Here is a 12,524-nt window from a genome sequence, read left to right as displayed (position 1 = left end):
ACTATTTGGAAAAAAAAGTTACAAAAATAAAAAACTTGTTGAAAAATAAACAAGTGATTCAATTATAATTAAGGGTTTCTACACATAGAAGTGATCATCAAGTTAAAGTGCCCTCTTCGTGGTTTGCTACAAAGATCCATCTGGATTCATGAACTTAATTCTAAATATTTCCTCACCAAAAAATGAAATCTGTAGCATCAATATTTATGGAACATTTCCACAAAAAATCTAGCTGTCAACACTGAATATTGCATTGTTGCTCTTCTTTTCACAGTTTATGAACTTGCATTCATATTTTGAAGTACTATTCAATAAATAAATTTATAAAGGATTTTTTAATGGTTGCTATTTTTAGATTTTTTTTTTTTTTAATCTCACGTACCCCTTTGGTATACCTTCAAGTACCCCCATTTGAGAACCACTTAACTAAAACCTTAGCCTGACCCCCTGCCCGCACCACATTCCACTGTAAATAATTTAATATACACACTTGTTCTTATATCTGAGCTCACTATCTTACAAAGTGAGACTTACTGTTACAATGTCTATTTCTCAGATGATAAACTTGTATGACTGCCATATGCTGATAGCAACCTAAACTTAAACTTGAAAAACTTATTCGGATGTTACAATTTAGTGGTCAATTGTATGGCATATGTACTGATCTGTGTCATAATGTATTCTCTTCCTTCGCAATCTACTAATAAGTTTCAATCAATCAATGAATCGTGTTAAAAAAAGAAGTCAGTAAATGAACGTATATATTTGTAAATGCTTTGAAGTGGGAAAGGGGTAGGATAAAATAAGCTTTGCTTCTTCCTACTCCTTTCCAGACATGATGTAAAGTGAAATAAGAAATTGTGTGATATATTATGCTGAAAGTGTGTTCATGTTCGAAATAAACTAAAGAAAAAAAGTTGTGACACGCTTTATAAAAAAAAAAAAAACAGGAAGTTAAACCGCAGTTGAGTTCTGTAAGATAATTGGAAAGTCCCTGCCATAGCTTGCTTTTAAAAAAAAAAAAAGAAAAAGAAAAAAGTACACGTTAGAAGGAAACAGACATCACATTAAAGCTAAAAAATGTTAAAATGTTTATTCACATTTAAAAAGAATATAAAAGAAGTATGCTATTGCATCACATCTTATTTACAGAAGCTGACAAACTTCACTCTCACTAAAGTGGACAAGCTCAAATTGTAGTTAGGACTTCCTTCTCTCCACACTTAATACACTCCGTAACAACCAAAGCTCATAGACCGTGCAGTTTTCTTGCCCACAAGCCTTCTCCCAAGCTTGGGCACCGACCCCATCTTGACCGGAAGCTGTCGGCCCGACAAGGGGCTCCTTTTTTGGGACTCTGCAGCCTCGCGGGCCTCCTGGAGCTCCCTGTGAAGATCACATAGCAATTTAAACTAATCTGCATATCAGGGGAAAATGCTTACTAAAAAGGTTTAAATGACCATAAACTGATCGATCCAAATAGTTACCCTCTCGATACCATGGGTAGTTTAGCGCAGTCATTTCCAAACTGTGGTATGTGTACCACTAGTGGTACGCCAAAGAATCAATGGATTAAAGTACAGTGTTTTATTTTCCTACATTAAAACAGTGTTACTGTTCAAAATGTGTAATGTAAGTAGCCAAAAATATTAAATATACTTGTTAAGTAAAACCTCTGCCTAGGCCTACTACACTACTGCATTTTAATGTTGGCCAGTGTGGTGGTTCTTGGAGAGCCATTTTTTTTCCTGTACTTGGTACTTGGTGAAAAAAGTTTGAGAACCACAGGTTTAGCTTGATGACATTTTAAAGTTCTTAGTTTTCTTTCCTTCACAAATATATTTACATATGTATAGGTTTACAAACTAAGGGTATATAGTACTTGAACCTATAGTTTTTTTTTGTTCATGTTGCTGTAGTTCATCCCAATAAGGGAACAATTGTATTTAGTTTTCTTAAATTGTAATGTTATTTGTTGTCCCCCACAGTACTGCACTCTCAGAGTTGGTGCGTTATTCTTTGTTTCCTGAATTTTGTGTGTCAGCATACTTGGCCAATAAAGCTGACTCTGAGTCCAACTATTCTTATTTCCCATCTTTTTTATTCTGAATATAATAATCAGTAACTTAACACCCAATAGTCACGCACTGAAAGTCAAAAATTATTAAACAGTGACACCTATTGGTCACATTCATTAGTGCACTCAGAGTCATGAATGATAAAAAGGCTAGTATTTTTGTATTGAAATAAGTGATCATGTGATGACAAAGGCCGAAATGATCGCGTTTACTCCACCGGTTGTGATGAATCTTCACTCATATACGGCAAGGGCCCGACTCCCCGGCAGAAGAAATGCGATCATGTCAGCCTCTGCCATTACATGACGACTTATTTGAATACAAACTTACTTCTAATGACTAAGTTACAGCTAAAAAAAACAAAACAACAAGTTATGTACAGCAAGTGATGAGAAGTCTATTGTTCGTGGCTTCAAAGGCAACTCGAGTGTGAGTGGCTGCAAGGCGCCAGCAAGGGGGTCCGTCCATCCATCCATTTCCTACCGCTTATTCCCTTCGAGGTAGCTGGAGCCTATCTTAGCTTCAATCGGGCGGAAGGTGGGGTACACCATGGACAAGTCGGCACCTTATCACAGGGCCAACACAGACAACATTCACACACTAGGGCCAATTTAGTGTTGCCAATCAACCTATCCCCAGGTGCATGTCTTTGGAGGAGGGAGGAAGTCGGAGTACCCGGAGGGAAACCACGCAGTCACGGGGAGGACATGCAAACTCCACACAGAAAGATTCCGAGCCCAGGATTGAACCCAGGAGTACTCAGGACCTTTGTATTGTGAGGAAGACGCACTAACCCCTTTTAACACTCTGCTGCCCCCGGCAAGGGGGTGTTCCAGACAAATTATTTTACTTGTTCAAATCGCTGTACAGACAACTTGTATACGGCAGAAGTGTGGCAAAAGTAAAATAATGTTCCTGCTTCACACGCGTCAAAATGCGCATACACTTTTTAAAATATGTTTTTTTTTGTTTTTGTTTTTTTTACACACACCAACAAAAAGATTATATTAGGGCTGTGAATCTTTGGGTGTCCCACGATTCGATATCGATTCTTGGTGTCACGAATCGATATCGATTTTTTTCGATTCGATTCTCGATTCAAAAACGAGATTTTTCCGATTCAAAACGATTCTGTATTCATTCAATACATAGGATTTCAGCAGGATCTACCCCAGTCTGCTAACATGCTAGCAGAGTAGTAGATTTTTTTTTTTTTTTTTAACTTTTATAATTGTATAGGACAATGTTTTATCAACTGATTGCAATGTAAATTTGTTTTAATTATTAAACAAACCAAAAATATGACTTATTTTATCTTTGTGAAAACATTGGACACAGTGTGTTGTCCAGCTTATGAGATGCCATGCAAGTGTAAGCCACTGTGACACTATTGTTCTTTTTTTTATTTTGATAAATGTCTAATGATAATGTCAATGAGGGATTTTTAATCACTGCTATACTGAAATTATAACTAATATTGATACTGTTGTTGATAATATTCATTTTTGTTTCACTACTTTTGGTTTGTTCTGTGTGGTGTTTGTGTCTCCTCTCAATTGCTCTGTTTATTGCAGTTCTGAGTGTTGCTGGGTCAGGTTTGGTTTTGGAATTGGATTGCATTGTTATGGTATTGCTGTGTATTGTTTTGTTGATTAAAAAATATATTTTATTTTTATTAAGTTTTTTTAAATCGATTTTTTAAAAATGAGAATCGATTCTGAATTGCACAACGTATTGGAATCGATTTTTTCCAACATCCCTAATATATATATATATATATATATATATATATATAATATTTTTTTTTTTTTTTTTTTTAACAAATACGGAGAATTTTTTTTTTTTTTTTACACAGAAATAATACAAAACAATTAACACACATGCGGCTGTGATTATAAATACACACACGGGTATACAGACACGTTAGTACACACGCATGTGAATTGGCTTACACGCACAGATTTAAACTATGCGTTCGCAAATAATTTTGCTACAATAATACTTCCATGGGGAACGACCTCAGACGAGTTGAGTAAATCATGCAAACTTTGTGGGAGCCAAAAACAGCTACTTTGGGAGATATTACGATCCCGAACCTTGTATTGTTGATCCTAAATATATAAGGAAGATAAGCTACAAGTTTTAGAAGCTCTGCTAAAAAAGATCCAGCTTTAGTGAAACAGTGAGCATCATGTTGCTAAGTGCTAAACAATAAATAAACATAATTTAGTGATTGCTTATTGTACAATGTTTTCTCTCACTGTGATGACGACTGATGGGATGTCCATATTTTCTTCTTGAGATGAAAAAATATTTGTTGTCCATACAGAGGGTTAAAAAGTTGCTGCTGTCACTGTTTAATGTTAGTGCGTTTGTCTCCATCTCTGGGTCAAAATTGAATGTTACAGGTGAACAACTTCTAGATTCATTTAATTAAATCATCCAGATGACAGTCCATCCATCCATTTCCTACCACTTGTCCCTTTCAGGGTCGCCGGGGTGCTGGAGCCTATCTCAGCTGCATTTGAGCGGAAAGCGGGGTACACCTGGGGATAGGTTGATTGGCAACACTAAATTGGCCCAAGTGTGTGAATGTTTTCAGTCTGTGTCGGCCCTGCGATAAGGTGGCGACTTGTAATGATTTATAATATAGAATAAGTTTGACGAGCCGAGATGCGATAGAGCAGCTTTTTCTTCTTGACAGTTTTATGGAAGTTTGCTCCCATATGTTGCATTACTGAACATCTTCAGCTTCATTACATTAAAGTCTCTGCTAGACTCCAGGACAGCATAAACGATAGTTAGCTCTCGATTATTAATACTAAAAATACTTTGTGTTAGCGCTTATAATAACAACGTTGGTAATATTTGGTTAATATTCAGGTCACAAGATTTATAGAGTATTGTTGGATGGTTATTTAGAGGGTTTTGTGGGCAAATGGAGCCTCCATTGACTCCATGATGGTTAGCAGACTTTTTATTTAGTTATTTACGACTTAGAATGCATGATAAAAAGAAAAAACTTGTTTATGTCTTACATAAAGATTGTAACTGATAGACAGCACATCTCTTTCTACATGTCTTTGTAATTTTTGCGTGTTTCCAGTCTGACTGATTTGATACGATGGTCGGAGTGCACAAGTGTTACTCCAGTGTCGTCAATCTACAGAAATAGCTGAAGGTATTCGGAGCCCTGCAATGAGGTGGCGACTTGTCCAGGGTGTACACCGCCTTCTGCCTGAATGCATCTGAGATAGGCTCCAGCACCCCCCGCGACCCCAAAAGGGACAATCGTAGGAAATGGATGGATGGATATTCGGAGCTGAATATTCAAAATGACAGAATTATTGGCATTTTGTGATAATTAAACAATATTTTCACATACTTTGCGGATTGTAAATACAATTGGATATGGATTCATGGATTTAAACTATTAAGCATATAAAGCCAGCTTGTTTTTGCACTCTACTGGTACTTTAATCAGTCTAAGAGGAAACACCAGCTAGCAATGTAGAGCGTATTAAACATGAAATAAATGTAGTTTACTCTACAGCTGGGGTAGGGAACCTAAGGTTCTAGAGTCAGATGTGGCTCTTTTGATGACTGCATCTGGCTCTCAGATAAATCTTAGCTGACATTGCTTAACACGATAAGTAATGAATAATTCCGCTGGTAATCACAGTGTTACAGATAACCTCGTATCAACCAGACAACAAAGACATGCAGCACCAAAAGTTGCAATAATGGTAAGAAGCATTTTATTTATTGTTGGTTATCTTCAGAATAACAATATTATTAAAAATAAGAGACTTATACTCCAAACATGTTGGTCTTTCTTAAAAATGCACGCATTTAATTGTATTCAGTGTTTAAAAAAATATATGGCTCTCACGGAAATACATTTTAAAATATTTGGCTTTCATGGCTCTCTCAGCCAAAACAGTTCCTGACCCCTGCTCTACAGTAACGTTACCATACGTAAACATTTAACAATACAAAAATGGCTGATTTAGTGCAACAAAAACAAATTAGAATTGCTAATAATGGATATGGATATGTACCCCGCCTTCCGCCCGATTGTAGCTGAGATAGGCGCCAGCGCCCCCCGCGACCCCGAAAGGGAATAAGCGGTAGAAAATGGATGGATGGATATTAAAGAAATATATCAATATTTATACCCAGAGCAGCCGTCTTTGAAACGAGCTTAAGGGTGGTGAAAATGCTCCGATTTTCCAAGTCGGAAATCCAACCTCGACGGGCATTCCAGTTGAAATTCTGACTAGTAACTTGGAAATGATGGAATGCACAATCAGTCACAGTGGAGCGGACACTACGATTGGTCAAATATTCACATTCACATTATTTTTGTTACGGTATTTGGCATGATAAACACCAATCTAAAAATGTTGCCATCTGTCACATGATCCTCTGATTCATGACAATATTCATAAGCAAAATACCATGACAAATTACAGATGATTTTGAGGTCAATAGTGAGAAACTTCTGTGCACAATTTTTTTGCAGGTGTGATTTATGAGAAGAGTTCATACAAGTGATCAGCGTGCTTTTATAACTCTGTATATTTGTGTGTGCATGCATATTTTCGTAGGTCTCTATGTTTTAAGTTCGAGTCCACATACTCTTATAAATGAGTCCACAGGTGCTTGAGGTGTTTTAAGAATCGGAGTTACAATGCCCTTCACTGTTCAAAGTTGTAACTCCAGCATTCACAATCAATGTATTTGACTTTGCCCTCTTACTTTTCAAGCATGGCTGTCCTGAACTTCTCCACGTTGAGTTCTTGGCGCAGCTGAGCTGCCAGCCTCCCGGTCTTCTCCTGTCTTAAGACGCTGTGCTTGCAAAGCTCTTTAGCAGAAGGCCGTTTGGTCACGTCGGAATTCAACAACGACTAAACCAAAAAAGGGATCAATTTCAATCCGAGTGAGCAAGTGATGTTCTGCCATATGAAAGAAAGGTTGACCCGAGGATTACCTGAATCAGACTGTGGAAGGGAGCGGAGAGCTCCATTGGAAGCATGGGGACCTTTCCCTCTCTGAGGCGGTGCCACTCCTCTCCATTTTGGGGCATCGGCGGGGCGCCTGCAGCCAGCAGAGCTGTGAGGCCCAAAGCAAAGATGTCCGCCATTGGAAGATTGCTGTAATCCTGGTGCATATAAGAAAGAAACACTTAAAATACAGTTTGAAGATTTCATTTTTCTGTGCTCCATTTTACCTCATGCAGGACCTCGATGGCCAGAAAGCGGCTGTCACCTTCCTCAACTTGCGGATTATTGGTTGATGTCACATGACCCAGATCTCCTGGAAGGGTTTTAAAAAACCAAATAAAATAAATAAAAAGGGTAGACCTTTTACGCTTACATTTAACCACCAAATATAAACATACCAATTTTGTATACGACTCCTGCTGGATGGCTTCGTTCATCCTCTTCCTCACTTTCGCCTTCACCCAATGCGCTTGAGACTGAGCGCTGACAAATGAATATATTACCTGAAAGTACATTTGATACATTATATTCAGAGCAGTGGGTGAGCTATCGGCTGCTCTTGTCAAATTGTCTACACACACACGCGTGTGCAAGGTTACCAGGGTTACTTCACCTGTGCACTACGTATGTTAATTAAAGTGAGCATATGTCATGACAAAAGGAATCCCTGATGTCGTGATCCCGCCGATTCACGCAAATTCAACCCAGTCAAATTCCTTGTGTTAAAGCTGATTGTGATTCTGATCAAATAAGAAAAAAATGCCCATCTGTGTTGGCCCTGCGATAAGGTGGTGACTTGTCCGCGGTGTACGCCGCCTTCCGCCCGAATGCAGCCGAGATAGGCTCCAGCACCCCCTGAGACCCCGAGAGGGACAAGCGGTAGAAAATAGATGGATGTTAATGGTATTAACTAATATTATACGAAGGTCCTGAGTAGTCCCGGGTTCAATCCCGGGCTCGGGATCTTTCTGTGTGGAGTTTGCATGTTTTCCCCGTGACTGCGTGGGTTCCCTCCGGGTACTCCGGCTTCTTCCCACCTCCAAAGACATGCACCTGGGGATAGGTTGATTGGTAACACTAAATTGGCCCTAGTGTGTGAATGTTGTTTGTCTATCTGTGTTGGCCCTGCGATGAGATGCGACTTGTCCAGGGTGTACGCCGCCTTCCGCCCGATTGTAGCTGAGATAGGCACCAGTGCCCCCCGTTACCCCAAAGGGAATAAGCGGTAGAAAGTGGATGGATGGATGTTTTAAAATGTACATAAAACATTTATTTAGCCTTTTTAAATAAAATTCATTGCAATTTAATATTATGTCAAATATGTCATATTGACCACGCCCCCACCGCCGGGTATATCGTGGCAATCTCGGGGAAGCCCTGGAGTACGTCCATATTCCTATTTGGCTTTTCAAATGACTATATTATTGTCCTTTCACTTTTACAAATCCTGGAGAGCGAAACTATTGGGTATGTCTTGCATAATTAGTGAAGAAAATTCTGGAATCATTTACAGCAAAACCTTGATCCCTTGAATAAGATTTATTGTCCCATTAAAATGCATCACTGAGAAATGAAAGAATGTGTAAAAATCAAGTCCTGTTTTCATGCACCCTGATCCAGATCTGCACTAAAATTAATGTTCAAACAAACTAAACACCCTGGAACAAGTTGGAAGAAACAGACTCACTTGGTTTGATGTCCAGGTGCACAAGTCCTAAACTATGAATGTACTTCAGACCCAAAGACACTTGCAGTATCAAATCTTTTAGCTCTGCTTCTGAAAACATCTCCTTTGCCCGGATGACATCACTCAGACTTCCACCTGGCTCGCACGCAAAACATGAAATCATTAAAACTGCATATATTCATCCTGCGTGTAAAAAAAAAAAAAAATGCTTGCTGTTGTCTGCCTACCATTACAGTATTCATTCTGAATAATCATGTGGTCTTCCTCAGCCCAGGCGGAGTAATAGCGAACAACATGGGGATGATGGCCAAGAACTGCATGTGCGTAAACCTCCTTCAGGGCAAGCTTCCTAAGAGGACAATGGGACAAGAAATGGACCGGTCAGTAGCCAATCACAGGACACACTGGAAAAAGTCAGTGTTCAAAAACAAGAAAAAACTAAAAAATTAGGGGTATTTTATTTGAACTAAGCAAAATTATCTGCCAATAGAACAAGAACATTTGGCTTGTCAGGACTTTCCAAAACAAGTAAAATTAGCTAAACTCAATGAACCCAAAATACCTTAAAATAAAGTATATTCTCACAAATAACTATGAGTACATATTTTCTATTTTTTCATTGAAAATAAAACAGCAAAGTCTGAGACAAAAATGTGTCAAACTTAAGTCATGATTTTTTTTTTTCTTGACATGCTTGAAATAAGAAATTGTTACTTTAAAACAGTAGTTTTATACTTGTGAGTGTTGATGACACAGCTTTGCAACAGTGGATATTCTAGTTTCAAGCATGTTTTACTCAATATAGGTCATCAAATCTCAGCAAAAAGTTGTTATATTTTACTTAGATAATTTAAGACCAAAACCCTTAAAACAAGTAATACACTAACATAAAATCTGCTTAGTAAGAAGAATTATCTTATCAGACAGAAAATAAGCAAATATCACCCTTATTTGAGATATTTAATCTTACTTATATTTCAGTTTCTGCAGTGCATTAGTACAGAGGATCCTGGGCACATTTAAAGGGGAACATTATCACCAGACCTATGTAAGCGTAAATATATACCTTGATTGTGCAGAAAAAAGACCATATATTTTTTTAACCGATTTCTGAACTCTAAATGGGTGAATTTTGGCAAATTAAACGCCTTTCTGGTGATGACGTCAGAACGTGACGTCTCCGAGGTAACACAGCCGCCATTTTCATTTTCAACACATTACAAACACCGGGTCTCAGCTCTGTTATTTTCCGTTTTTTCGACTATTTTTTGGAACTTTGGAGACATCATGCCTCGTTGGTGTGTTGTCAGAGGGTGTAACAACAATAACAGGGAGGGATTCAAGTTGCACCACTGGCCCGAAGATGCGAAAGTGTCTGCCGCCAGACCCCCATTGAATGTGCCGGAGTGTCTCCACATTTTACATGGCACAGAGATGTATGGATAACCTGCAGATGCATTTGCAACGATAGTCAACGAAATCACAAAGGTGAGTTTTGTTGATGTTGACTGCCAGCTAATCGATGCTAACATGCTACGCTAATCGATGCTAACATGCTATTTACCGGCGGTGCTAAAGCAGACATGGCACAGAGATGTATGGATAACCTGCAGATGCATTTGCAACTATATTACGTTTCCTTCCACCCACTTTTAATGCGAAAAAAAACACTTACCAATCGACGGATTTAAGTTGCTCCAGTGTCAAAAGATGCGAAAGTCCTGATCGTTTGGTCCGCGCATTTTACCGGCGATGCTAACGCAGCTATTCGGCCCATGCTATGGCTATGAATAGCGTCAATAACTATTCGCTCAATAGCTTCAGTTTCTTCTTCAATACTTTCATACTCCAACCATCTGCTTCAATACATGCGTGATCTGTTGAATCGCTTAAACTGCTGAAATCCGAGTCTTGCTGTGGTATCTGCCATTGTTTGTTTACATTGGCAGCACTGTATGACGTCACAGGGAAATGGATAGTCGCATCGCAAATACCGAAAATCAAGCACTTTAAAGCTTTTTTTAGGGATATTCGGAGACCGGTAAAATTTTGAAAAAAACTTCAAAAAATACAACATGCCACTGGGAACTGATTTTTGTTGTTTTTAATCCTTTTGAAATTGTGATAATGTTCCCCTTTAAATACCACTGAATTTGGCATCTTTTATTTATTATGTATTTAATCTACTAAAAAGTAAAGTGCAAATTAACATACAGTCTTATATAATTTCCAAATTAATTTGATCCAATCAGGCATTACTCCTACAAGTGGTGGGAAAGTGTACTACAAGTGAGCATCTCATTGGTGCAAAACACATCTTGAGATGTCACAATAAAATGTATTTACTGCCGCTTAGTGGCACCACTTGTTTTGTATTTTTCTTCCCTTTAAGAGTCTGTTTGGAGCGTGGCGTTTCAAGTTGACTACAAATCCGGTGATAGTACCTATTCCGCCTATGAAGTGCTCTAAAAAAACCGCCAACAACTCTCCTTTTACATGCAGTGACCTGCATATTAACCAAGCTATAGCGACACGGTTATTGTAAGAAAACAGGAACTATTTTTTTTTACTTTTCTAGCCTTGTTACATCGTCTTGCTCATAGAGCTCCTCTGACCACTAGGGAGTAGCCAGCTTGCGACACTCTGGCTTAAGCTGCTAATAACGTTGGTGGCAACTCGCCATAAAATAAAGGAGCTTGTGCTTCTTCTGCTGTCGAATTAGGAAAAGTTCATGCTAAATCATTCATGCCACCCACCTGTATAGTTGAAAATTGTGGCAGCAAACTAATCAGTTGGTCAACTTTGAAAAATGTCACATTACGACACACTACCAACTTATTATGGCTCTTAAGATATGGAACGCAGCATAAGACCATCGCTAGAAAACATTGTGTATCTGATTAGTGAGGATTATTTTGAATTTAGCAGGTCAAAGAGTGCGCAAGTGCTGAAAGATACAACCATCATATCAATTGGCACCCCACTTAAAGCTGTTTGTTTTCATTTTAAACGTTCATCAATAGTGCTATATGATTATGCACCAAAGCTCTGACAGAGGTAGCAAACACATCAAGTGTTATTTATCTTGTTGCTATGTGAAATCAGTGTACCCAGGAGAGAAGTTCCAGCAATGCTTAAAATGACAAAAATACAGAAACGGCTTTATAGATGGAGTAGATGACTCCTTATCAGAGGTGGGTAGTAACGCGCTACATTTACTCCATTACATCTACTTGAGTAACTTTTGGGATAAATTATACTTCTAAGAGTAGTTTTTATGCAACATAATTTTACTTGAGTATATTTATAGAGAAGAAACGCTACTTTTACTCCGCTCCATTTATCTACGATCAGCTCACTACTCGCTACTTTTTTTTATCGATCTGTTAATGCACGCTTTGTTTGTTTTGATTTTGTCAGACACGCATTCAAAGTAGGAACTACGCATGCCTGCGTTTCACCAATCACATGCAGTCACTGGTGACGTTGGACCAATTAAACAAAACCAGGCAGTCACGTGACCGTCACACATAGAACCCGACATGTTGAAAAACTTATTGGGGTGTTACCATTTAGTGGTCAATTGTACGGAATATGTACTGTACTGTGCAATCTAATAATAAAAGTTTCAATCAATCAAAAGTGTAAAGGAAAAAATACTTTATTTCAACTGTACTTTCCGTCAAAAGCCTAAAGACTGATCGCAAAGTTCCTGTCTTCACAATAAAAGTGCCGCTTCTTCGCGCGTGCGCT

The 12,524-nt window shown here is 38.4% G+C and overlaps 1 protein-coding gene across 3 annotated transcripts in view; it reads right to left on the bottom strand.

The window, feature by feature from the left end:
- Nucleotides 1–1,067: 1,067 nt before the first annotated feature.
- Nucleotides 1,068–12,524, bottom strand: part of wee2 (WEE2 oocyte meiosis inhibiting kinase) — a 32,050-nt gene continuing 20,593 nt past the window's right edge. For all 3 annotated transcript variants that reach the window (XM_061917970.1, XM_061917971.1, XM_061917969.1), the window contains exons 6-12: nt 8,999–9,120; nt 8,772–8,906; nt 7,483–7,587; nt 7,312–7,397; nt 7,072–7,242; nt 6,840–6,988; nt 1,068–1,386 (exon numbers count right to left, since the gene is read on the bottom strand). In XM_061917970.1, coding sequence (XP_061773954.1) covers nt 1,224–1,386; nt 6,840–6,988; nt 7,072–7,242; nt 7,312–7,397; nt 7,483–7,587; nt 8,772–8,906; nt 8,999–9,120 — 931 coding nt within the window. In that variant the 3' untranslated portion in view covers nt 1,068–1,223. The remainder of the gene's footprint in view (nt 1,387–6,839; nt 6,989–7,071; nt 7,243–7,311; nt 7,398–7,482; nt 7,588–8,771; nt 8,907–8,998; nt 9,121–12,524) is intronic.

This window comes from Nerophis ophidion, linkage group LG12 (assembly GCF_033978795.1).
Source record: "Nerophis ophidion isolate RoL-2023_Sa linkage group LG12, RoL_Noph_v1.0, whole genome shotgun sequence".
NCBI lineage: Eukaryota > Metazoa > Chordata > Actinopteri > Syngnathiformes > Syngnathidae > Nerophis > Nerophis ophidion.
This window is presented reverse-complemented; position numbering and strand designations above follow the sequence as displayed.